General features: G+C 46.1%; 2 protein-coding genes across 2 annotated transcripts; both read left to right on the forward strand.

Moving 5' to 3' along the window:
• Position 1: 1 nt before the first annotated feature.
• Positions 2 to 16174, forward strand: trip11 (thyroid hormone receptor interactor 11). Its single transcript, XM_069160673.1, has 21 exons — positions 2 to 573; positions 2076 to 2152; positions 2582 to 2692; positions 2814 to 3122; positions 3545 to 3613; positions 3712 to 3877; positions 3983 to 4294; positions 4405 to 4445; positions 4548 to 4646; positions 4756 to 4959; positions 5536 to 8550; positions 8671 to 8811; positions 8933 to 9126; positions 9782 to 9945; positions 10051 to 10154; positions 10296 to 10395; positions 11963 to 12044; positions 12494 to 12608; positions 13674 to 13796; positions 14712 to 14856; positions 14939 to 16174. Exons 1-21 carry the CDS (start codon positions 435 to 437, stop codon positions 15151 to 15153), a joined length of 5925 nt encoding a protein of 1974 aa, XP_069016774.1. The 5' UTR covers positions 2 to 434; the 3' UTR covers positions 15154 to 16174.
• A 322-nt stretch (positions 16175 to 16496) lies between these two features.
• Positions 16497 to 26238, forward strand: fbln5 (fibulin 5). The gene is made up of 11 exons (XM_069160463.1): positions 16497 to 16731; positions 16855 to 16909; positions 17152 to 17200; positions 17356 to 17637; positions 21702 to 21824; positions 22319 to 22435; positions 22523 to 22639; positions 23570 to 23692; positions 23960 to 24086; positions 24171 to 24366; positions 25667 to 26238. Exons 1-11 carry the CDS (start codon positions 16688 to 16690, stop codon positions 25826 to 25828), a joined length of 1395 nt encoding a protein of 464 aa, XP_069016564.1. The 5' UTR covers positions 16497 to 16687; the 3' UTR covers positions 25829 to 26238.
• The last annotated feature ends 119 nt before the right edge of the window (positions 26239 to 26357 follow it).

Genomic DNA, 26357 nt, shown 5'->3' on the forward strand with positions numbered 1-26357 from the left:
CAACGCCACCGCTGAGCTGATAATGGCTGCAGTTGAGGTGGCACTTTCAGGGCGCTGAGACGTTTAAAACGGGCTGGAAACGGGACTCGCAAGGACCGGAGAGGACCCGGACCCCGGCACGGAGCCCTAACCCCAGGTCTGAGCTGCTGGGCTGCCGGGTAATGTCGATAAAGCCGCTTGTCTCGGTGAATTCCTCCGAAGCGGACGATCAGCTGTTGTTAGCCGGCTCTGTGCTAAGTGAGCCCGAAAAGAAGTGACTCTGTGACGGAAGCGGATTGTAAAGTTGTCCCGGTGGTTCCGAGTCTGGTTCTGATCTTCATGAGCGAGTTGACGTTACCTTCGGTCGAGTTGAAGCTAGGCTAACCCTTCCGCTGCCCTTCTCCTCGGCCTTCTTTGTTTTTGTTTGTTTGTTTATATTTTATCCCCCAGTGAAGATGTCATCGTGGCTCGGTGGGCTCGGCTCCGGCCTCGGACAGTCTCTGGGGCAGGTTGGCGGGAGCCTGTCGTCCTTCACCGGGCAGATATCAAACTTTACCAAAGACATGTTACTGGAAGGGGTAGAAGAGGTCGGAGGTGAGTTTCCGGGGTCCGGGTCTTTGAACTCATCACCTTGAAACAACAACTACTTTATAAACTCAAATATATTCTGTGCTTTGACTGGTTAATAGTTGCCTTTAATAAAACACTTAATAAAAGCCCTAAAAATCACCCAAATTCAACTTGCAAACAATGTTTATCTGTAGGAAGACTGAGAGACACTGAGCTGCAGACCTACAACGATTAGTCGATTAATCAGAAAATTAAAACACAACTAGTTTGATCATTAACTAATGGTTTTGAAACAGTTTATTTCATGAAAGGATGCCTACATTTTCTGTTATTTTCTGCTTCCTTCAGTCCTCCAGCTGAATATATTTTATGTTGAGACAGAACAAGACATTTAAAGCTACAATTTGGGCTTCGGGAAGCACATTTTTCACCATTATTTAACATTTATTTAGTGTATTTTCACAGCACCTCAGACAAATGAACAGAATTTGAGTGCTGACTGTGGGAGGATGAGAAAATTGAAGTTGAAATCTTTTCACAAGCACCCATGTTTGACCTACGTTTATTGATTTCTGAATGTGTTCTTTTAAATTAAATATTGTGTTGATAACACTCCAAAAGATTGTAAATTTAGATTTCCAGCGCAGTCAGCGTTTTAGGAAACAGCATGACAGCAGCTCAGTTTAGAGGCTTTGTTTGTTTGTTTTGCCAGATATTTTTCCCAGAATTTTCTAATCTTGATGTCTTTAAAAGTTGTGCAATTAAACTCTTCGATTGTTGTTGTCTAAACTGTAGTTTGAGTTCATGAGTTTGTTACGAAGTCAACATGCAGCGATCGCAGAGCTCACAGAAGGAGAGCTCCCCCACGTCTGCCCAAATTAAACCTGAAAGTGTCGTCGGTCTGAAACAAACAGACAGCGAGAGATAAAACATCGACGCAGAGAGAACTTTGGTCGCAGATCTCCAACTCGCGACTCAATCAGACCTCCAATCAATGTGGAGACTTTGAAGACATGAACTGGAGCTGTAGTCTGTGCAGTGTGTGCAGCTGATGGTGTTATGTGTTGGCTGAGGCCGCGTCCAGCTGTTAGATTGCATCGCCGTAACAACATGAGCAGATATGTCGACCTGCTCGGTCGGATGGGTTTGTTTATGATGCGAGTCGGGTTCAGCAGGTCTGTGTGTCACTGATAGGGAAGAACTTCTATGTGGCAAGTTTCACATTTTAAAAATGTATTGCTGACATAAATCTGAGTAGAAATGTACTTTGTTTATGGCTCAGAAAAACAGACGTCTTTCATTTCCTGCCCCTTGGAGGTTTTTACTTGAGAATAATTCTCACGTGAAAAAAATATCCACATTTGTGTTGATAAATTCCGTCCAGGGAAGCCGCAATGATTAATGCAAATTCAAGCGATCTCCATAAACTTTCTGCAACTTAACCACAAAAAAACTCCACAAATTAAATCACAGCATTTCAATCACAATAAAACCGTTTCATGTTATTTTTCTGCTTGTGACTCTAGATGCTGCCACAGAACTGCAGGTGTCTAATTCGAAGCTTGCTGAAGTGGAGACGGCATTTACTTCTCAGAAATCGGAGGTGAGAGTTAAATTGTTTGTCAGAGAGGAAACGCAGCAAGAGATGGACAGTTCTGGATTTCTTCTGTTGCAGTAGTGAGGCCCTAAAAATTAATAAACTGCAGCTGCTGGTATTAATATAATTTAACACATGTTTCCTACTGGTCCTGCAATTATGGAAAGTCAGGGGATTTGATCATTTTTAGGGAATATCATGAAGTTTAGTTTGAATTTTATGCATGAAAGCTGCAGTCCTGAGGATTTGGTTTTGATCGTTGTGTTGATAAGCATCCTTCCAGCTGAGGTCCCTCCAGTGTCTCTCTGAGCTCCACCGTGTTTTTACTTCACCGTGAACTCTGTCCTTCCTGTGAAGGTCACTATAAAACGCTCATTTCCTGCATGTTTCCGTCGTATTAACCTCCTCTCATCTCCTCCTCTCTGTTCGTTGTAGCATGACCGACTGAGGAAGCTGCACGCGGAGCTGGAGGAGAAGCTGGAGGCCTCCGAGATCCAGATCAAACGTCAGTCTGCAGAGTACAGAAACCTCCTGCAGCAGAAAGACGTACGGAAACATTTAGATGGCTGTAACTTCAAACTATGAGCGCAAGAAGTCCGGTTGTGTTCGGATGCAGCAGATCAAACATGAAGCTCCTGTTAACGTCGGGTGTATTCGTCTCCTCCAGGTGGAGATCAGCCACCTGAAAGCCCGGCAGAGCGGACTCCAAGAAGATGTCCACAAGCTGCAGCAGTCGGCCCAGTCGTCGTCCGTCGTCGGCGCCGCCGTGCTGCCCATCACCACCGCCTCTTCCTCCACCACCACTTCCTCATCCGCCTCCTCCTACCTGTCCCGCCCCTCGGGGTCTCACCAGGGTTTCCACGGCGACGAGGTCGACCTCAGCGATGTCATCTGGTCGCAGCAGGAGATTAACCGGCTGTCGACCGAAGTGCTGCGACTGGAGGGGGAGGTGTCGCACTGGAGGAGAATGTCTCAGGTGACAGAGGGAGGCTGTAGTGATGTAGCAGGAGGGTGAGCAGCAGAGTATATAATCAGGGGTTCACACTGGTCCTGGAAAATCCTGGAATTATAAGAAGTCTCTTCCAGTCATTAAAATCAGGGGATTGGATCATTTTCTGGGCCGAGTCCTGAAACATCATGGAGTTTAGTTAAAATTGTAGTCTTAAACCGGTGCAAAACAAGTCCTACATTCAATCCAAAACCAGTGTAAAACAACTCCTAAAACCAGTCTGAAACCAGTCTCTTATAAGTCCTAAAAATCAGTCCCAAAACCAGTCCAAAGCCCTTCGTTACCATGCCAACAGGTAGCAGCATGCTGCCTCCATCACTGCTCTGCTGCAGCCCACTGGAGGAGGAGCTTAAGTTTATCTCCTTGTTTTAAATTTTGTTTTATTCCAGGCATCGACAGCATCCGCAGCTACTAACGGAGACCAGGGAGAGCTTCTCAAACTGCAGAGGACTATCAAGGTAACTGACAGCGCTTCTTATTGTGACGAGTATAAACTAGAATATAGGTTAAATACGCCAACTGTAATAACACTGATACCTCGACGTTTTATAAACAGGAGCTCCGGGATGAGATGAGCCGTGAGGTGGACGAACATCAACACGAACTGACGGCTCTGCAGGATGCTCAGAGGCAGAAGATGGTTGACGTTACCCGGCGGCACCGAGAGGAGCTGGCGGAGTACGAGGAGAGGATAGAGGAGCTGGAGGATCAGATGCAGAGTGGTCAGCTTAACTTTGGACACCTCAGACATCAAAACATGTGACAGGAATTTAGATATCAAAAGAATGAGAGGGATAGTCTCATCAGATTCAGCCTTCTTCCTCCAGGTGCCGCTCCGGATGCCTCCACACTGCCCGAGCTGCAGCGGACCGTCCGCTCCCTGCAGGAAGTGGCCGAGCAGCGGGACGAGCAGCTGTCCGAGCTGTCGTCCAGCCTGCAGGAGGCGCAGAGGAGGCAGGCCGAGCTGCAGCTGGAGCGGGACGAGGCCCAGGAGGAGAATGCCGGGCTGCTGCAGAACTACACGCGGCTGCAGGCCTCCGTCACCGAGCTGCAGACGCGAGTGCAGGAGCAGGAGGGGAAGGCTCTGCAGAAGGCCCAGCTGGAGCACGAGATCCAGATGTTGACAAACAGCCTCACGGGTAGGGGCTGTTCCTTGAAGCCGTTAAAGCTCTATATATCCTGTATTATTGGAATAATCTCACATTATAGAGATGTATCTTAAATCTTAATCCAAATTTCTATTTTCCAGCTTCAGAAGAGGAAATAGAACGACTGAAGAGTCTGTCTGAGGCAAGTATGCACATCAACAACAAGCCGTGCATCCCGTCACATGTATGCGTATTTATTACCTTTTTAATTCTAGTTAATGAGTGTTTAACTGTTTAACTTCAGGCTGAACCGAAGGAAGAAGTGGAGCACGCAGACATCTTGGAGCTGAATACCATTATCGGGACGTTGAGACAAGAGAAGGAGGTCGTAGAACAAGAAAAGGTTTGTTTAGAATGCAGATTTAAGATTATTTGAACCTCAGTGTCTGTAAATACAGTTTTATTCATCTGTATAGGTTCTCTAACAACATTTATGTGTGTTTTCTGTTCAGTCTGAGCTGCAGCAGAGACTGGCCGCTGCAGAGGAGCAGCTGGTGGTCAGAAACACGCCTGAGTCAGAGGAGGCAGAGATTCTGGAGGAGCTGCAGATGGAGCTGCAGAGGAGAGAGACGGTGCTGAGAGCGACGGAGGAGGAGCGGGACACGCTGATGTCAGAGCTGGAGGAACTGGACCGGCAGAACCAGGAAGCCACGCAGGTCTGAGAAACAACACTGCTTCCTTTATGATTATAATGCTGTATGATTTCAGTTCAGTTTCATGTTCCGGAGTGACAGATCGTCTCGTCTCCAGATAGCTGGTCACATTTTTCCAGCTTTAAAATTGAAAACACAAAACTTCTCTCGGAGACTGACATCTGGAACATCTGGAGTTATGTTTGCAACACGTTTTTCTTTGTGAAAGCATCTCTGAGTCCGTTTAAAGAAAAAGGTGTGAATGTTCGTGGAATATCTGAATACTTTAGCACCAGCTGTGGTGATTTTTAAAAAGAGATTTTTGACATTTTGAATCTATTTTAACCTTTTTTTTTTTTTGCGTTGTTTATTCTCCACTCCTCTGGTGTGTAAAACCTTGAAGGAGAGGGAAATATCCTGCTGTGTACGTAACGTGATCTCTCGCATTGTTGTATTATTTATTGACATATTTAAATGGGCAACAGCTATTTACAGCAAGATTTCAGGTTTTGAAAAAAAAAAAAAAAAAATGTAAATGCTGCACAGTGCAGCAGGGGGGGAAATGTGAACTATTATCTGACTTGTGTTTCTTCTCTCCAGCATCTGATCTCAGTGAAGGAGCAGCTCTCCGGGCAGCTGAAGGAGGCCGAGGCCGAGCTGAGGAAAGTCACCGCGGAGCTCGACACCAACCAGGAGGAGAGAAGGACACTGGAACTCGAGCTGCAGACACAGAAGGAGAAGACGAGCCAGAGCGCCTTCACCCTCAACGAACTGCACATGGGCAAGCAGCAGCTGGAGCGCGCCGTGAAGGAGATGAAGGAGAAGCTGGGACTCGCGCAGGAGCAGAGCCGGGACGCTCGCAGGGAGGTGGCGGAGCTGAAGAAGAGCCTGCAGCACAGGGAGGACGAGCGGCCGTCTGCTGCCGAGGCGGAGCTGCAACAGGGAGAGCAGAGAGGAGCGGAGGGAGACGCAGCAGAGATGGAGAGGGAGCTGTCGGACCTCAGGAAGGCGTTTGAGGAGGTGAGGAGCTCTAAAGACAAGGTGATGTCCGAGGACTTCGAGCTGAAGGTGGAGAACAGCAGGTTGAAGACGGACGGTGAGCACACGCAGGTTAGAGTGGAGGAACTGACGAAGCAGCTGAAGGACAGCCAGGCTGCTCTGAGCAGAGCTGTGAGGGAGAAGGACACTCGCATCGAGGCCTTAAAGCTGGAGAAGAGTCAGCTGGAGGGGGAGCTGACGCAGGCGGAGAGGACGCTGACACAGCAGGTGAAGCAGTACCAGCACACCATCGAGGAGCTGAGCCGAGCCCGTTCCATGGACGCCTCCGCTCTGCAGACCGAGCACGAAAAGGCCATCAGGCTGAACCAGGACAAGGACCTGGAGATCGGCAAGCTGAGGAGGGACGTGGAGCAGCTGGCGTCCGACCACAGAGACACCAACGAGATGCTGTCCATCACCGTCGCAGGACAGAAGCAGCTGACGGATCTGCTGCAGGAGAAAGACGTGTTCATGGAGACCGTGAAGCAAAACGCTGCAGATTTACAGACGGAGATGGAGAACAGCATCGCAGCCGTCACCAAGGAGGCCGAAAGTCTGAAACAGGCGCTGGAGGAGAAGGAGAGACAGCTGGGAGGCATGAAGGAGGACAATAGCCACCTGAAGGAGGAGATCGACCGGCTCAGGGACCAGCAGAGCAGACCGGCGCCGCTGGCCGAGCCGAGGACTCTGGACATCATCACCGAGCTGGAGACGGAGATCACGCAGCTCAAGTCCTCCAGGAGCAGCCTGGAGGAGGAGGTGCAGGCTCTGAGGAGGAGCGTGGAGGAGCAGCAGGCGTCCCTCCTGCTGACTCAGCAGTCTCTGCAGGCGAAGCAGGGCGAGCTGGAGCAGGCCCACGCCCGCCACCAGCAAACGGCGCTCAACTACGACCGACTCATCCACGCCAGAGACGAGGAGATCTCCCGCCTGCAGCAGACGGCGGACCGGATCAGCGAGAGCCGCGCCGTCTCTCCGCCCACGCAGGGAGACATCATCCTGCAGGAGGACAAGACCCAGACTCTGAACCAGGAGAATGGCAACGAGAAGCACGACCTGTCCAAGGTGGAAATAGAGAAGCTGGTTCGGGGCATCAAGGAGAAGGAGACGGAGATCAGCCAGCTCAACGAGAAAAACCTGTTGCTCACCAAGCAGCTGGACCAGCTGGTGGTCTCCCGGGACGAGGTGGGCAAACTGTCCCAGATGATCCTGCAGAAGGACCTGGAGATCCAGGCGCTGCATGCCAGAGTGTCGATGGGCGGTGGACACAACCAGGACGTCCTGTTCCTCCAGCAGCAGCTGCAGGCGTACGCCGTGGAGAGAGAGCAGGTGCTCGCCGTGCTTAACGAGAAGACCCGAGAGAACAGCCAGCTGCGCTCCGACTACCACCGGCTCATGGACATCATGGCAGGGAAGGAAGCCGCCCTGCTGAAGCTGCAGCAGGAGAACCAGCGGCTCTCCAACATGAGCGACCCCTCAGGGAGCCAGGAGATGTTCAAGGAGACCATCCAGAACCTGTCGCGGATCATCCGGGAGAAGGACATCGAGATCGACGCGCTGACCCAGAAGTGCCAGACTCTGGTGACGGTGCTGCAGTCCTCCGGAGGAGAGTCCGGCCCCGGCTCCGGGGGCGTCAGCAGCAACCAGTTCGAGGAGCTGCTGCAGGAGAGGGACACGCTGAAGCAGCAGGTGAAGAAGATGGAGGAGTGGAAGCAGCAGGTGATCACCACGGTGAAGAACATGCAGCACGAGTCGGCGCAGCTGCAGGAGGAGCTGCTCAAGCTGCAGGGTCAGGTCTCCGCTGACAGCGACTGCAGCTCCAAGCTGTTCGTGGACTATGCCCGCCTCATCCAGAGCTACGAGCAGAAGGAGAGGAGGCTGGGGAGTCTGAGTGTGGAGCTGGCTCAGGTGCAGCAGACCATCACCCAGCTCAGCAGCACCAAGGACGTCCTGCTGGGGAAACTGGACAGCGTGGCTCCGACTCCTGAAGCCGCTTTGTCCGGCGGTTCCTCTCTCACAGCTGACACTCCGACTCACCTGACAGCTTCAGCTGGAGACGGTGACCAGCTGCAGGAAGAGTTCACACGGCTGCAGGCTCGGTTAGCTGAGAGGGAAAACGCGATCAGGACCCTTCAGGAGAACAACCACCGACTCTCCAACTCCGCCTCCGCCTCCGAGAGCGAGCAGAGGAGTCAGGTGGAGGAGGCGCGGCAGGTCCGGGAGCGGCTGGAGGCCCTGCAGAGGGCGGTGAGGGAGAAGGACTTACTCATCAAAACCAAAGGAGACCAGCTGATCCACGTCAGCGAGGCTCTGCGGAACCGCGAGAACGACAACGAGGTGCTGAAGCAGGCCGTGACCAACCTGAAGGAGCGCGCTCTGATCCTGGAGCTGGACGGGAGGAAGCTGAAGGAGGAGAACGAGCTGGTTGCCGCTCGCTCCCGAGAGAAGGAGTCCGAGTTCAGAGCGCTGCAGGAGACCAACATGCAGGTTTCTCTTCTGCTCCGGGAGAAGGAGTTCCAGCTGAGCGCCATGAGCGAGAAGGCTGCGACCGTGGAGAAGATGCTTACCGACACGGAGCAGGTCGGTTTAAACGCATCCATCAACGTGGTCATCTCCGACTGGAAACATATTCCTCGTCTGTTTAGGTTTGTTTACTTTGTTGTTGTTGTTGTTGTTGTTGCTGCTGCTGTTGTGCTGCAGGGTAAATCAGGAGAGCTGAAGCAGCTGCTGAACGAGCTGAAGTCCATGCAAGATAAGGCGGTGGTGTTCCAGCAGGAGAGGGATCAGGTGATGATGGCGCTGAAGCAGAAACAGATGGAGACCACAGCGGTGCAGGCGGAGGTGAGAAGGGAACGTTCACTGACCTGCAACACATCTGAACCGCACAGTCAACCCAGTTTAAATCTGCAGAAAGTATGAAGTTATTGCCAAGAATGAAGTTTTATTCTACATTTTTTCACAGCTGCAGCACGTGAGAGACAAAGAGCAGCGCCTCAACTTGGAGCTGGAGAGGTTGCGTAATCATCTGCTGGAGATTGAGGATTCGTACACGAGAGAAGCGCTCGCCGCCGAGGACCGCGAGACCGACCTGCGGCGGAGGGTGAAGCTGCTGGACGAGAGGCTGGCCACATCCTCGAGTGCGGTGGAGAACGCCAGGTTAGAAAATGCTAAAACTGGCGTGTGTTGAGCTGAGACGAAGACACTTTACTGTCATTGTTGTAATTTTGGAGTTGATTTTAAGATTTTCCTGCCGGTTTCCAAAGCTGACTGTGACATCATATCCTCCTTCTAGAAATGCACAGATATGTTATGTACCCTGAAGGCGATGGGTGCCTCGTCTGAAGATTTCAGACGTAAAAAGTCAATCTTCTCTTCTGTTTTCACCACGTTTCAAACCTCTTTTCCCTTTTAAATTACTACAAATGATTTCCTAATTGTCTACCTACTGCAATAAGACTGTACAATAACTCACCTCTGGCAAAATCCATCACACAACAATAACACCGTTGGTTGTCTGTTTTCTTGTTTGTTTAAATCTTTGCACTATTGTTTAGTTAGTTTTAATTTAATTATTTAATTATTCTATTTTATTTATTGTATATACTGTGTATTTTTATATTTAACATTTTACTGTTGTTTCATTGCTTTCCTGTACCTATAATGCTGCTGTAGCGGGGGAAAAAAAAATTCCCTTGTGGGATTAATAAAGTAACTATCTATCTAGCTATCTATCTACCTTTCCCTCCCACCTGCAGGCGGTATTATTCTGGGTCACCTTTCATTGCGTGTTCACCTGTCTTTTCCTGTGCAGCCAACAGGCCAGCCTGCAGGTGGAGTCTCTGCAGGAGCAGCTGAGCGGGGTGGTGAAGCAGAGGGACGACGCTCTCATCCAGCTCCGAACCTCTCAGGAGCAGGTCAACCAGTATGCGGTGTCGCTGTCCAACCTGCAGATGGTGCTAGAGCAGTTCCAGCAAGGCAAGTCGGCAGGAAACCTTCAGTGGAGACTCCAGCAGCTGTGTTTGAAGTTTGCGTCTGTTTTCTTGTAGTCAAATGTTTTCTTGTTGCGTCTCTCCCCGTCAGAGGAGAAAGCCACGTACTCAGCAGAACTTGAGAGGCACAAGAAGGAGAAGGAGGAGTGGCGGAGGAAAGCCGTGAAGCTGGAGGACCAGGCATCTGCTCTGCAGGTGATATATCCAAATATCCAAAGCTAGCTTCACTTTATGTATACTCAACAGTGAAGTTTTTCCTGCGTTTGAATATAAACCAGACAAATGAACGTTGATTTTTTTTTTTTTTTTTTTTTTTTTTCCCCTCCCCTCGATCAGTTGAACCTGGACGAGGCCACCGCTGCTCTGGACTCAGCGTCTCGTCTCACCGATCAGCTCGATCTGAAGGAGGAGCAGCTGGAGGAGCTGAAGAGACAAGGTGAGGTGTCACACGTTAAGCTGCCGGGTGGGCTGACGCATTTCAGCATTTTTTACTTTGCTATTTTTCAATCTGTTTGAGACCATTGTTCTTCTCCTGTGTCTTCTCCACACCGTGTCCGTGTAATGATGAGATTTAAGCTCCGCCCTCCATCAAACACACAGAGATCAGAGGACAGAAACACAGCAGAGACGCTCACACTGAGCTGGAAACAAATGAGGTCATTGACCCCCCCCCCCCCCCCCCCTCACCGCTAAACTCCGAGTCCCTGAATACATATTGGTCACACATCCTCTGAAGTTTTTTTTTTTTCCCACTATAAATGTTGGACTGTTTAAAACTTTCCGGCTTTCCAGCACAATAAAGGTTGTAATATAATACCTCTACATTGATATACTCACCCTGTGACCTGTAATACCTCCTGTCCTGTTTCTTTGTCACACTCAGCAGGTTTCCCTCTTATCAGACCCGACATCACGTCACGGCAGAGTCTCGCACTGTTTCTTCTCTCCTCGCTCTCTGACTCTCATACTCGATGTTTTTTCAGCCCTGATACAAGGCTTCATATTTGCTCTATGAACCGCTCAGATATGGCGAATGTGTATAATGTTTATTAATAGCAGGTCGTCTGTGGGAATGTGCTGAAGCAGAGTTACAGCAGTGAGAGGCCGAGCGGCCATAGCTCCGGATCAGAGTAAATATTCAGTTTCATAACACTCGCTGCAGATGAAAAACGATTCTGTCTGTTTACCCGAGCTGCGACTCGGTTCCAGATCCCAGAAATGTTTATTTTTGTGATACCGTAGAAAGATTTTGATGCATTATGTGAAATAAAAAAAAATAAAAAATGGTGGATGGGGTTGAAAAAAAAAAAAAAAAAGCTAGAAATTCCATCTTTTTGCTTAATTTGCACAATGTGAAGTTTTTGTTCACAACACATAACATGGTGATATTTTATCTATGTTTTATAAAAAACAGCTCAGACATTTCTGGCTTCCATCTTTTTAAGAAAACAAGAATCGAAACCAGAGAAACTGATTTAAAAGAATCTTGTTTTTATTTCCTCTACATGGTTGAAGGAGTCAGTAAGTGCTGCTAAACAACCTTCTGCATTTTTCAAAGGATCTCTGCGTCATTACTTTTGGTAAAAGTGCTTTTTTAGCGCTGTTTTAAATGTTTAATTTAATTTAGTTTAAATTTGAGTGTAAAATCACAGTGCAGGTCCTGATTCACTGTACTAGCACAAAAAAAAACAAGCACATTGAAATATCAGTGTGAAGAACATTTATTGCAGAAAAGTGCAATCAAAACAGGTAAAAGAGGAACAACATCCTTTGAGCCTGTGTCTGCTTTGTCAAACAGAAAGATATATATAATAATATATAATATAAGTGAGTGTCATCAGCATAGAAGTTAAAGTCCCTGCAGTGTTTCCCGACAATCGTCCTGAGGGGAGCATGTGGAGGGTGAAAAGTGTTCACTGATATTAAAAGAGGAGAGGAAGAAACTGGGACCGTGTTGAACAAGATGGAAGATGTTCTCATTACTGTTTGTTTGTTTGTTGCAGTGGAGTTGAGGCAGGAGATGTTGGAGGAGGCTCAGAGGAAACTGATGACCCTCCTGAACAGCACAGAGGGGAAGATAGACAAGTGAGTTCAGCTCTGTCTGCGTTTTATTTTAATTCTGTTTAATTAGATCATAATTCAGTCCTCTCATGGTTTTTTTTTCTCATTTAAACCTCCACAGTTTCTTAAGGAACTTATACTTCAGTATAACTACGGGACGAGGTCTTTTTTTTTTTAAAGCTTGAAAGTCTTCAATTTTAGATAAACTAAAGTATTAAGAGATTATTCGTGTTGTGAAAATGTCCCTCCATCTTTAGCTTTTTAAATCTACTAAATGACCAGAACATCACATGTTTTGAAGTTATGGAAGAGAAATGCACCCTTCCATCTCGTACACTGTTGGAATTGTTTTAATTAGAGTTTGTGTATCTGTAAAAGTAAACAAATAGCACAGTTCATCTAGTTTTGATTCATGCAGCTGCATAAAAACGGGTTGTTTAAACCTTTTCTCCCATCATGGTTCATGTGTGCAGGGTCCTGATGAGAAACCTGTTCCTCGGCTACTTCCACACTCATAAAACCAAGCGCGGCGACGTGCTGAGGCTCATGGGAAGTGTCCTGGGACTGAGCCGAGAGGACGTCGACAAGGTGACACAATTTGATTTGTGTTTTCAGGCTGAGTGATAAAAATCTGAATATTTCAGACTAAATACAACTGTCAATACTGCATGAATGACTGTTCGACGTAAAGAATAATCAGCAATATGAACATAATAACTCAGTGGGTGAAGACAAATACCACAACGGTCTGATAAGTTCTGAACATTACGTCACTTTACTGTGATGCAGCTTTAAAACCAGGAAAAGAAAACAAGGATTTTACCTCCCAGACTTAAACCTGACTTCTTCTAATTATAACAAAACTAGGACCTCTAAATCTGACTGAATAAATATCACTTTATATCTTATTTATTAGATTAGATGAAGTCCTGAGTCCACGATAAATCCTCATGGAGAACAGAAAATGTATAATCAGACTTTAAAATACTTTAATAATCGCTGCGGTGACAGTTTGAAGAGGAAGTTGTGACCTACATCCTGAACTGCAGGGTCAGGCTGCTCGCTGAGGTTTTGTTTGAGTCCATCTGAAACAGAAAGCAGGTCCTGATCCAGATCTTCTGGCAGGAGTTCTGCAGGACGCCGTCCAAACTCTGTTACCCAACGCTCTTAAAGGGAACCAGATCCAGGCTGAGGGACAAATGCATTTACAACTCCTCCGAAGAGCCGGTTTTACTGTGTTTGGAGGTCATTCTGCTTCTTTTTTTTTTTTTTTTTTCATCCCTCCCTCATCGCCTGTTAATGCCATTTAAATTTTCCACTCAACTCGTGTTTACGGCAGCCAAGCGTCCCACAAAACCCACCGGGTCTTCAGAACCGGCCTCTTTATACAGGGTTCGTGCAGCTTGAGTCCTTGCCAGCGAAGTGATGCTAATGATCAGGCAGTGTGACTGTGTATCCGTTTAACTCCCCGGAGGAGTTTTCCAGAGAGCGCCGGCCGTCTAAGAGGAAACCAGGAGCGATTAAAGAACAGGAGGAGGTCTCCTCTAACTGGACCAGTTAAACCGACGGCTCCTATATGTGCGTGTGTGTTCAGACAGTATTGAGTGTATTTATCTACTCTTCCTTCCCTCCCTCCCTACCTCCCACCTGTAGATGCTGGAGGACGATGGTCGTCACGGCGTCACTGGCTGGGTGTCGACCTGGTTGGGAAGCAGAGGAGCGCAGAGCGTCCCGAACACCCCGCAGAGACCCACCAGCGGTCAGGGACTTAACTCGGTAAGAAACACACAGAGATTCACGGCTCATGTTGGATAGACTGCAGTCTGAAAGGTAACAACACAGAGGAGGACGATGCATGTGGTGGTCTGACTCCTCCACACCTCCTACAACTGTCCGACACCAGGTGTGACATCAGTGTCAATAACCCTGACGAGGTCTCTGGAAAAAGTTCAGTGTGAGAAGAAGAGGGCAAAATATTCACATTTACCAAATAAATGGCATAAATAAACCTCACACCTCACAGACTGTATATGATAATGGACGTAGTTTCCGGGTCTGATGAGTGTAATACCACTGAGGGCCACTAAGGGCTGTCTTCAATAGACTTCCATTCAAAAAGCATCAATTTCTCTCCTGAAAGCATTCCAGCATTCATTATATATTGGTTATCAAACACAGATATGTTTGAAGGGGCGTGGCTGTTTGATTGACAGGTCTGTGGTGCAGCCAAGTTTCTGATATAGGTGGGTGGGGCATAGATTTACTCCACCAGACTATTACTCACAGATTATAGTCTGGATTAGTGTTAGCTCAGCCACTCCAAAGGGCGGACCAATCAGCGACCAGTGTTAGTAGTTAAGTGCGTTCTTCCAGCCCCTCCTTCACTGTGATTGGACAGCTGGGTAAAAAGTGACAGTGACTAGCACAGTGTTTTAAAGTTAATGTTTGTAGATTCTTTCTAGTAAATTAAATATGTAGCGACAATTTTATCATCCTGTACTTCTCTGCCTCTAAGTGCAATTTTAATTTCTTCAAAATATTTTATTTTTAATGTTTTTCTGTGTCTCTGTGAAGCACTTTGTGTTTCCTTCATTATAGGTTGTTGAAATTCAACTTTTTATCAGTAGAAGTCAGAGTTTACGCAGGGTTTCCATTATAAATCAAATATTCTGTCCTGTCTTGTTGTCTCAGTCCTTCTCAGAAATGTTTGTAAAGTTCCTGGAGATGGAGTCGACCCCTTCGCTGCCCGCCCCGAGGCTTCCTGTCCACGACATCAAGCCTCTGAGCGCCCCGCCTCCCAGAAGAACCAGCGGGGTAGCTTCCAGCTCCGCAGCAGGTAGACGACCCGTCAGACTGGAGGTGTTCTTTACTTCCTCTAACACATCAGGCTTCATTTAAACTTTAACTTCTGCTCTCAGGACTTCCAGCAGCCGGCAAGCGTCTCGGCGAGTCCAACCCCTTCCTGGCCCCTCGCTCAGCCGCTGTGCCGCTGCTGGCCGGGTCGGGCTCCGGCGGCTCCGGAGGTCACCTGCTGATGAAGCCCATCTCCAATGCCCTGCCCACCTTCACGCCGGTGCCGGTGTTAGCCGAGGACAGCGGCGGAGCGGTGCTCAAAGACCTGCTGAAGCAGTGATGACATGTCTAAAACAGTTTCCTCGCTGCTCTTTTTTTTTTATTTCCTGCAAAAATTAACCATCAAGAGGGTTCATCTCTGAGGGGATGAAACCAAAGTTTGTTTTTTTAGGTTAGGTTCAGTTTTATTGACAACTGTTCTATGCAGCAGACTTTCCCTTTAAGTGTTTCCCGCTCAGACAGAAAGTGACGCTACGTGCAGAGGGAATGCAGGAGGAAACGGTTTCATTCTCACCATCAGTTTACATTTTCATTCTTCGCAGCAGTCCTGAACACAAGTGACCTTTATGAATTCACTGTGTGCAGCTCCGTACATGTGGGTCGGATCAGCGCCTCCGTTTGCAGGAGGAAACTTTACTTTTTTTATCTATTGCGTTGAACATCCTCTGACTTTCTGGTCTCTTCAGTATTTTTTTGTTGCAGTGAGCTGTTTGGGATCCTGAGACCTTGCTGGCAGCAGCTTCCAGATTTATGTGGCTCACTACATCTGTTAAAACCATAAAGACTTCTCTTTTTCTTTTTTCTTTTTTTTTTGTCTCTTCCAGATGGCCAGACTGTGATATGCAATAAGCGTTGTAATTATGGCTGCTGACTGCTCCTATAACAGTACTATATCATTATATATATGTAAATGGGTGGTGTTTTCCTATTTATAGGCACTGAGGAGGTTGTGGAAGTGAAGTGCCTGCCTTTTTAATAATTAGTAATCAGGATTGTAAATGGTTAATATAAATATATATATATATACATATATATATATATTTACAAAATGTAAAAACCTGACCTGAGCAGGCAGCTGTGACTGAGCTGCTCTACATTTTTGTACAGATGTCAGTCTGCCTGCAACAGGAATGTCTCTCCAGGTGTATTGATCACATGTATAAACTGTAAATCCTCCCTGTAAGAGACTTTTTGTAGATCTGAGGCGTTACAGAGGAACCCGGATGATCTTTAATTGATGTTAGAACCCGGAAATCAACTGGAATTTGAAAATCAAATAAAGGTACCACTGGCCCCCCTGACTGCTGCGTGGTTGTTGTCTTTTTTGCGCATTCATGTGAACCAGATGTGGCTACTGCAGCGCCAGATGTGCAGTGTCATCCAGGTTTGTATCTGTGGAAAACAGACACCCACTGTGTAAATTTTCTGCCTCTGAACCTCCAACAGCAGCTGGACTGAGTGCCGGCGTCTGTGCGCGCGCCGCCTGGAGGGGGCTGGCTCTCCTGATTGAATCCAGCTGTTGTGAGGGAGTTCGGAGGGGGTTTGGGGGGGCGGGGGGGCGAGGGGCAGTCAATTTGCATTGCTAAATAATCCGTACAGCCGACAGCGGGGCAGAAACGGAGCAGTCCATTTTGAATTCCTGCCCCTCTCGGTCCATGTTCTGAAGCTCCAGCTCGAGCAGACGGCGCTTCATGAAAACCGGGTGTCGGCTTCCGCGTAACGGCGCATAGTTGGGGGGGCGGCGAGAGCCCTACTGGAGGGGATCTGAGTTTACGGGTCGTCTCGATCTTCCCTGTGAGAGCTCACCAGAAACCATGCTGCTGGAAGTACGTGGCTTCAGGTTCTGCTCCTCTGTCAGGTCGGTACCGTTTTCTTCATCGCGTTCCGGACTCTGTCGGTTTTGTTTCCTATTTGAATGAGTTCGTCTCATCATCCTATTGTTTCACCTACAGCAGTTTAATAATCTCAAATGTGTTCGCAGGATGCTGGCAGCTCTGGTATTTATTCTGCTGTGCATCCAGCCGGGACACGGACAGGTAACACAACACATTTACTTCATTCATTCAGAGTGAGGTCATCACGGGCTGCAGATGTTCTGGTGCCATTTTATTTGAAAGTGGTTTATATACACCCGAAATCAGAGATTAAATGGTTAGAAAGGTGGAAATGCATATTTGAAAGAATGTAACCGATTAAAATATTATTTTTGCATTAGAAGTCTCATGATAAATCCAGATTAATATAATTCATGGGGAAACCGTCTCTGATCTCTCCTCAGACCTGCACAGAAGGGTTTGCATATGACCGCAGGGCCCGGCAGTGTATCGGTAAGTGAAATTACCTCGTTTAGTCTTTTATTACGAAAGGTTAAGTTTTATTCTGGAGTAAAAAAGCAGCTCGTGAAGTCTCTGACGCAGCTGGGGGGTTCCCAGATGTTCTGGGCGCAGGAATGTTCTTATCAGCGCGCGGCTCTGTGTTCCAGATGTGGATGAATGCCGCACACTGCCAGATGCGTGCCGCGGAGACATGCGCTGTGTGAACCAGAACGGAGGTTACCTATGCATCCCGAGGACTCTCTACAACCAGCCGTACGCACCGCAGTCGCCGAACCCGCCGGAGCCGGCTTACCCGGACACCTCTGTGGGATTTCCGGACACCTTCCTCCCGGGTCCTCCCCGGTCCGTGGAGCCCAGCTACCCCAGAGTGAGGGGCGCCGCGCAGTGCCTGCTGGGATATACTGTCGCAGAGGATGGCACCTGTAATGGTGAGTCAGTGAACGCACCGAAACTAACAAGTTATTAATTTAAAGAATCTCCTCAAGTAAAAGTTTAGTTCAATGGTTCTCAACCTGAGAGGTGAGGCACCTCCGAAGGGTATCAACATGAATCTGACGCGTTCTAAGACATCTCACAAGTTGTTGTGCTCTTCACTAATCTTTGCCTTTTGTGAGGTTTTTTTTTTTTAAGTTTTTTTTTTTTTTAAGTTATTTAAGTGAAATTATCTGAGCTATTGTCAGGCAAAACGTCTCTTATTGTGAAACTGCAAAGAACTCAGATACCCCTGAATCATTATGAAGGACTTTTTGTAAAAGCTCACAAACTGGATTATTTTTAAATAATTTATCACATTTTATGACTTAAAATCTGTGTTTTCTAGTCAAATCTTTAACTCCAGTTGTCAGTTATTATTTTTAAAATAATATATTGTATTTTTTAAGCTTATCATATTTTGTTATATTAATTCATGACATTATTTCTCACTGAAGTGTAGAAATAGAAACACTAACTTTAACCCCTAGGATCTGGGTTACTGCTTCAGGACAGCTCATTTAGCTCCACATTGTCATATAAATTATCAGTCATACAAGAAGATGCACAAACTGCTGTTGAAAGTTTTTGAGCCATGTTTTCTGGTCTTATTCCTTGAAAGTCTTCGGTTGGTCGTGATGTTTCCTCCCTTCCATCACAGCTAGAGAATGTAAACAATGAGCCTGACGTCATTTAGTTGTTTTCAGCAGAGGGAAGGTTTGTTAACAGATTGTTTAACTTTGCATTTCAGAGGAGTGAAGATCTATAATTATGCATTATTTCAAAGATTGGAAAACATGAAACAGAAATCAATTTTTCTGCTTTCCCTCTGTGTGTATCATCCTGTGACCCCTCAGACTGTGACCTCTAAAGTTCAGAGTGCTTTTCCTGTCATTGTTTTCATTGGATCCTCCTTTCTTGTTGCTCTGTCGGTGCAGCAAGCCTTCACATCACCTTCTCGGAACTTATTGCTGCATCAGGGAGGCTGTAGCTCAGTTGGTAGAGTGTGTTGCACACTAATCGCAAGGTTGGTGGTTTGATCCCAGCTCCTCCTGTCCACATGCCTAAGTGTCCTTGAACAAGACACTGAACCCTAAAAAAAAGCTCCTGATGGTGTACCATCACACCGTTGTAAGTTACTTTAGATAAAAGCATAAGCTAAATGTAATGTATTAATTATAATAATCATCGTTTGCAAGGGTGAGAGATCTTCTGATGTCCGGATTCACAAAATGTGGAGAAATCTCTGTACACAAGGCTGAAAACAGACGCAATTCTGAAGTGAAAATCATTGCATGGGCTCAGGAACGCTTCCGAAAATCATTGTTGGTTTTGGAGCAACAAATGCCGCCATCCAGACATCTTTTTCAGCGATGCCAAACCACATTCTGCTCCGTAGTAGGAACCGTGCTGTTGTCTGCTGCAGCTGTTTGTAGTCTCCAGCGACTCGGGTTGGATGTTTCGAGACATCTGTCGCCTCCTGCTGTTTATCAGATGACGCGGTGACAATGGGGAGATCAAATAAAGGACAGAAACGTGGTGTCAGTCGTTAAAGATTGTGTTTGAACTCCGGGGAGAAAATCATTAATCCATCAGATCACAGGATCAGATGTGTTTTGGGTGGCTGACCGGCCTGCTGTCACCCGGCCAGAGCGGAGGGACCTCCAAACGCCTCGCACCAAATACATCTCACCTTTAATTGAGTCTGTTGGATTTCACAACCTGGAGAAATCCCAGCTGTCAGATAAACACAGAGTCCCCCCAGTGTGTCCGAGCGTTCTCCCTCAAGTCCATCTGGGGTGTTTTTCTGTCACTTTGGATAAATCAGCTGGGACCCTGTAATGAGGGGAAAATGTACACATACAGTACAGTTCTCTGCCTCCAAAGAGAGCTAAGTTCATGCACAAATATGGGCTGTCTCTCCTCGGAGGGGAGAATCGGCTCACAACCTTGTTTGGGTAAACTACACTGTCCCGGTGCCAAAAGTGAGGTCATGTGTTGCCAAATCTGTGTCCTGAGGAACAGGCCGGTCTCTGTGGGGGCCTCTCCTAACGAGTGCCCCCGAAGGCTGGCGTGTGTGCGGTGATGTAATGGGCCGCTGATTGATGCTGAAACTACACAGACTGGGAGTTCCTGTCTGAGCGTGGAACAAACACGGCTTTGTTTTTAAAGTAACGGTGAAATGCTCCATCAGTGGCACCAGCGGCACCAGTCTGGGAGAACAACTGGGTTAATTAGGTCTATGGTATGCCTGCATGCAGTTGTGGGTTTGTTTATCCGTGTTCATGCAGTCACAGTCGCAGTATGAGCCATCTCTGCACCTCTTCACCCAAATTACAGAAAAGACGCGCAACCCTGATTAAAAAAAAAAAGTTGTGAAGCGCTTTCAAATGTAAATAAAATGTTGAAACAGACAACAAAGGGAATTAATATGTACTTGATTGAGCACTAAACGCACTAAATGATCCATTTGAACTAAAATTAGACACTAAATCTGAATAGAAGAATACTTTACGTATAGTTCGATCCAGTTTCTGCAGCGCACCGTGTTGTTTTTTATTCCTCTAGGGACACTAACGCTCATTTCCTCTCCTATCTCCGGTTCTAGGGGGGGATTTTCGTATTTTTACTTGAGTCCGGGGATTACATGCTTCTTGCGGCCTGGGAAAACTTTCCAACCGCTTGGGCTTTTGAAACCAATGGACACACTCAGAAATACAGGATCAGAACACAAAACCTTGTGTTTTGATTGTAGATAAATGAGCACAGCAAACATCAGTATGCAGGAAAAGATGGATTAATGTCATTTAAAGCCACTTGTGTTCAAATCTAGTGTGAAAATCTTCCTCCTGCTGAGGTTTTCATCAAAGTTTCAGGTCTTTTCAGGTCTTGCAGCTCGTCTCTCATGTCTCCATGCAGCTGATTGTCAGCAGCTCCTGAAACAGCCTATATAAGGACAAGCTCCTGCAGCGCAGCTCCACATGAGCTGCAGAGACGTTTTCACTGCGAGCAGGTGCCATGTAGCTGTTGGCTGGAGGCCGAGCGCTCCGGGGGCCCCCGTGAAGGGCCAGGGGTCCGAGCTGGCACCGAGGGCAGCGCAGACAGACCTTATCACAGCTGCCTGTCCAAACAACAAAAAAAAAGAAACACCCCACCTCCCACCCATTTCCCCCGCCAGGTTTCTAGAGGCTGGAGACTTCACGGTCTGAGAACCACGAACAGAGGCTGGAAACACTGATCTGTCACATCCTCATAAGGAAATGATGGCGAGTTCATGACTGTAATCTGAGAAATCTCTAATCTCATGGAAAAGCAATTGTTCTGTATTGAAATGTTGCTGTTTTTTAACTCAGGGTGGTGAAAAGCAGAAACTGTTGAATGGGAGGGTGTCGCTGCAGAAGGAAAACATTTCGAGTGTAGTGAACGTTTTGAGCAGGAAGCCTGGATTACTGCAGCGGTGTTCCTGTTAGTAACAGAGATGGAGGATTAAACTAAAATATAGAGTGAGAACAGTTTGTTCTATAAAGTTACGTCACTTGTAGATAGTTTTTTAATTATTTTAAATTCACAATAGGAGTAAAAAAGAAAAAAGATCCCAAGTCAAATATTTATGTGAAGTGTAGCACGATTATTATCACAGGAAGTCAGCACATTTCACTCTTTAGCAGGTAAATCGCAAATTTCTTCTCCTGGACTTGCAATTTTTGTTAATTCCTGCAATTAAACAGCAAACAAATCACTTAAAAATCCCTAAATTGTGTCACAATTTTTAGGAAAAACACAGCAATATCAAACATTTTTGATCAAAACAATCTGTCTATATTTAGAGTATGGTCCTGGTTTCTAGACTTCAGTTTCTAGAACAGCAAGAATTTATATTTTCATGCTTTTATTGCTGATCTCTTCCTCCGGAGTTTCCCTTTTCATTTTATTAGCTCGTCTTTTTATTTATTTGTCTGTTTGTCCATCTGATAACATTCTTCTCTCTAACATGACCGTTTTCTCCTCCTCTCTCTTGCAGACATCGATGAATGCGAGAGAAACTCTCATCACTGCAACCCCACCCAGGTGTGCATCAACACGTCAGGGGGCTACACCTGCTCCTGCAACGAGGGCTACTGGCTCATCGGAGGACAGTGTCAGGGTGAGTCGCATGTTCTTAGATGGTAGATATGAAACCAGGCAGAAATTATGTTCTAATTAGCTTATTTAAAGAAAACCTTGTGATTTGTGGTGCGTTTAAGGAAGCCCAGGCAGTTTAAACTCAAGCTTGTGTTTTGTGTGGAAAATCTAAGTGTTGAGCAAACATTGTGAGATGGATCCTATACATTTAGTGATGAAAAGTGGTGTTTTTATTCTTAATTAAGAAGATGAGGGTATTAATGCTCATATTTCCAAAAAATAAAAACCACATTTCTTGTTGTCTCTGTTTGATGATACAGAAAAGAAGACATTGATTCTTGTTTTTATATTTTGAAAATGCCATCAGGACCCCTGAAAGCTTCATCTCTCCTCTATAAGAACAGCACCCTCTTCCTGTTCTGTGCAGTAAAGCAGCCACTGACTGTAGATTTAATTAATAAAACACAGCATGTGCCGGTCCATCACTTGTCTTTCTTTTTATCTTTTTTGGACCAGATATCGATGAATGTCGCTATGGTTACTGCCAGCAGCTGTGCGCCAACGTGCCCGGCTCGTACTCATGCTCATGCAACCCCGGCTTCATCCTGAACCCAGACAGCAGGACCTGTCAGGGTAACACACACACACACACACACACAGGGGCAGAGTAAACACACACTCCCACGTTGTGTTGACGTCCCGCTTCTGTCGTTGCTCCAGATGTGGACGAGTGTGAAGAGGAACCCTGCAGTCACGGCTGCTTCAACACCTACGGCTCCTTCATGTGCAACTGTGACGAGGGTTTCGAGCTGGCGGCCGACGGCACCAACTGCATCGGTGAGGAACTCACTCTGAAAGAATTTGACATTTGAATGCTTTAAATAGTAAAATTTACTCTGTTTGAAGTAGGTAGGAATAAAGTTTGATGTTTCAGAGCGTATATTCTGTATTACTTCTCATCTCAAGTAAAAAAAAAAAAAGGTCTCAAAACCAGCATGTAATAACTGCATAGACTTTTTATGTTACAGTTGTTTATCGTTTGCAGCATCACAATGTGTGACAAACAGCAGATTCTTGTTTATCGCAGAGGTGATTGTTACAGTATAAACCAGAAGGGGCCCAAATACTTTCCTATGAAGTACCAAAAATTATTCAGGCTCCAGGTCCAGAAATAAATGTTTATGTGATGTGAAATTACATTTAATCAAAAGTGCATTATATTTTAATTTAACTCAGTTTTATTTATTGTGTAAAATCACTTTATGAACAAAAAATAACGACAATAAAATAAAGGAAACTTTAAAATGAAGATGCAAACAACCTCATTAAAATATCATATGTAATAGTGAACAGTAAAGAGACTTATAAGAGGAAATGCTGAAACAACATGGAAAAGTAACCGATGGCTGCAGGGCAGAAGAGAGAACATTAAAGGGGACGGTTCTGGTTCTGCAGTCTGAGAGTTCAGCGTTCTGGTCGGCTGTTAATAATTTTACTGGAAATTAACATTCTCAATCTTAAGAAAAATCAAATTTCAGAGTAATTCAAACATTCCTCTTTGATCTGTTTGATAGTGATTTTAAAAACAACAATTTTACTAACGAACTAACAAACTATTCAGAGCTTCTACTTCATCTCACCTGCATGTTTTAAACTGAGAGGAAACACGTCCTCAGAGACGGACCAAAGCCGACTTGGGTGAGTCCTGCTGGTGTGGATGTCTCACTCTGATGAGCACTAATCATGTTTTATTATTTTTTTGTGTAGACTTGGATGAGTGCAGTTTCTCTGAGTTTCTGTGTCAGCACAGATGTGTGAACACGCCGGGTTCGTTCTCCTGCATCTGTCCGCCGGGTTATTACGTCTACGAGGACGGACGGAGCTGTGAAGGTAAAGTCCACAACAGGAGACGAATGCCTCGTCTCGAATCTTTCAGTTTAATGTCTGTATTTCACTTCTTGGATGTTAAATCAGGACAGACGATATGTTTCTCGATGAACTTCTTTCTTTCTGCATCATGTTTGTGTTTAAGGGAAATGTTGTTGATGCTGTCTTGTTGTTTACCTGATGATGATGATGATGATGATGATAATGATGATGATGATGATGATGAGGATGCATTAACTGACTCTGACTGTTGTGTGTTTGATTTTAAAGATGTCAATGAATGTGACACTGGTAACAACACGTGTACAACAGCACAAGTGTGTTTCAATTTCCAGGGAGGCTATACATGCCTGGATCCGTTACAGTGTATCCTGCCTTATGTTGAAGTTAGTGACAAGTGAGTTCCCCTCCTTCCTTTTCCTCAGCTGTTTGTGCCTCTTCATGTATTTACCTGTTTGATGACTTGTTTTGTTTCTTGCAGTCAGTGCATGTGCTCAGCCGAGAACCCTGCATGCAGGGAAAAACCCTTCACCGTTCTGTACCGACACATGGACCTGTCGTCGGGGCGCAGTGTGCCTGCAGATATCTTCCAGATGCAGGCCACCACGCGCTACCCCGGCGCCTTCTACATCTTCCAGATCAAGTCGGGCAACGACGGCCGAGAGTTTTACATGAGGGTGAGTCAAGAATAGATCCATGAACTGCAGTTGTGATGGACAGGATGCAGAAGAGTGTTTTATCTAAACTTTATGTGCTGTAAAGTGGATTTTTAATGGAAGTCTTCTGCCGTACAAAACCTGAATCTGATGGGTTTTATGTTTCTGACAACTAGAATCACCACCGAGCGTTTGTCTGCCTCCGCTTACCACTCAAGTTGTAGTTTACATGTATATCTGTCCAAACCCATATAGATACTGAGCTCACAGTGACCTTTGACCTCCAAAATCCTAACATTTCATTGCTGAGCCAAAGTGAACATTTGTGACCAATCTGAAGAAATTCCCTTAAGGCGTTCTTAAGAAAAAAATTGCGTACACAGGCATGGGTTAATGTGAGGTGATAGGGATCTTGAACTTTGACCTTTTAACACCAAAATCATATCAGGTCATCGTTGGTACTGAGTGAATGTTTTTGCCAAATTGACCAAATTCCCTGAAAGCGTTTTTGATATATCGCATTCACAAGAACAGGACGGACAGATGAGAGGGAACGTGAGGTCGCAGTGACTTTGACCTTTGACCTTTGATCTCTGACCTCCAAACTATCATCAGTTCATGCTTGAGACTGAGTGAACGATTGTGCCTCATTTAAAGAAATTCCATCCTGGCGTTCCTGAGGTATCATGTTCACGTCAATGTGTTGAATTGGGGTTATAGTGACCTTAACCTTTGACCTTTGCCCCATAAACTCTAATCAGTTCATCCTTACTATCAAGTGAATGTTTTTGCCAAGTTTGACCAAATTCCCTCAAGGTGTTTTTGAGAAATCATGGTAACGGGACATGCTACCTCCGGCTGTGACTTTCACCTGGATGGAGACAGAAAATGTGATTCTGGACAGATTCTTAAAATATGCCAAAGAAACTTAAATTATTCTGCTCCAGTTTCAGTTGTTTACATACTCTCAGGCTTCTAGTGACACCTGTGATTTCCCTGCTATGACACAATAGATATTTATGAGTGCAAAGAGGATGTAAACCAGGAAGCAGCTGAACATTCAGTGCTGCATTCAGCCAGTAGAGGGAGCTGTCGGTGTGTGTAATGAGGCTGAGAGGCTCATTTTGTTCCTCTGACTTTATAAATCCTAATAAATCAGATTGATATTTAAATGTAAAGATTTTCTGTGACTCAGTGGAGTGAAAACCTGAGATTTATCTCTGATCTGACCTCGCGTAGAAGAAAACAGAGTCACTGAGTCACTCCTCTGTTTCCTGCTCGTCATTCCTCACATTCCTCCTCTGTCTCCTTCATCTCACAGCAAACCAGTAACGTGAGCGCCACCCTGGTCCTGTCTCGACCCATCAAAGGGCCAAAAGAGGTGGTGCTGGACCTGGAGATGGTCACGGTCAACAACGTCATCAACTTCCGAGGCAGCTCCATCATCCGCCTGACGATATTCGTGTCGGAGCATCAGTTCTGAGCGTCCCACTCGGACTCCATCACGCAGCTGGTTTGTTTAAAAAAAAAAAAAAAAATCATGATGTCATCGTCAGTAGAGACACGTCCGATCAGGACTCAGATCAGCTGATGGGAAGGATTCCTGTGCTCGGATCCCCCGCCCTGCTTTAATGGACTCTCAGCTTTTACGGCTGTAAAGTGGACTTTGGACACACAGAGGGACATTTATGGTCTGACGTCCTCTATTCAGAAAGTTGTCTTCCTCATGAATCTTCTTCATCCCTTCACATACGTAACATGTGAACGTGGGCTTCATCCTGAAGTGTAACTGCGCGATGTTTGAGATGATATAACAGCCAGTCGTTAACTGAATTATTGATCACAGTTTTCTTTTTCGACCAATAAATGTCTTCCCCACACATCTGTCCCCGGCGTGAGACGGCTCCTGGACTCCCGAAACAGTAACACATTGTCACAGTATCATAATCGCATTTTACATCCCCAAAGTCTGGGGACACTGTGGAGGAATCTGGGTGCACATATAAAAACTT

The sequence above is a fragment of the Embiotoca jacksoni genome, unplaced genomic scaffold, assembly GCF_022577435.1.
Source record: "Embiotoca jacksoni isolate LCO1_2020_lvr unplaced genomic scaffold, fEmbJac1.0.p SCAF_27, whole genome shotgun sequence".
NCBI lineage: Eukaryota > Metazoa > Chordata > Actinopteri > Embiotocidae > Embiotoca > Embiotoca jacksoni.

Bases quoted from the DNA above. Each gene is read 5' to 3' on its own strand.
- trip11 (XM_069160673.1), top strand. From the start codon at position 435: ATGTCATCGTGGCTCGGTGGGCTCGGCTCCGGCCTCGGACAGTCTCTG. The intron at 4,295-4,404 runs GTAGGGGCTGTT...TCTATTTTCCAG, and splicing joins GTTGACAAACAGCCTCACGG to CTTCAGAAGAGGAAATAGAA. The intron at 12,609-13,673 runs GTGACACAATTT...TCCCACCTGTAG, and splicing joins GCCGAGAGGACGTCGACAAG to ATGCTGGAGGACGATGGTCG.
- fbln5 (XM_069160463.1), top strand. From the start codon at position 16,688: ATGCTGCTGGAAGTACGTGGCTTCAGGTTCTGCTCCTCTGTCAG. The intron at 21,825-22,318 runs GTGAGTCGCATG...TTTTTGGACCAG, and splicing joins CATCGGAGGACAGTGTCAGG to ATATCGATGAATGTCGCTAT. The intron at 22,640-23,569 runs GTGAGGAACTCA...TTTTTTGTGTAG, and splicing joins CGACGGCACCAACTGCATCG to ACTTGGATGAGTGCAGTTTC.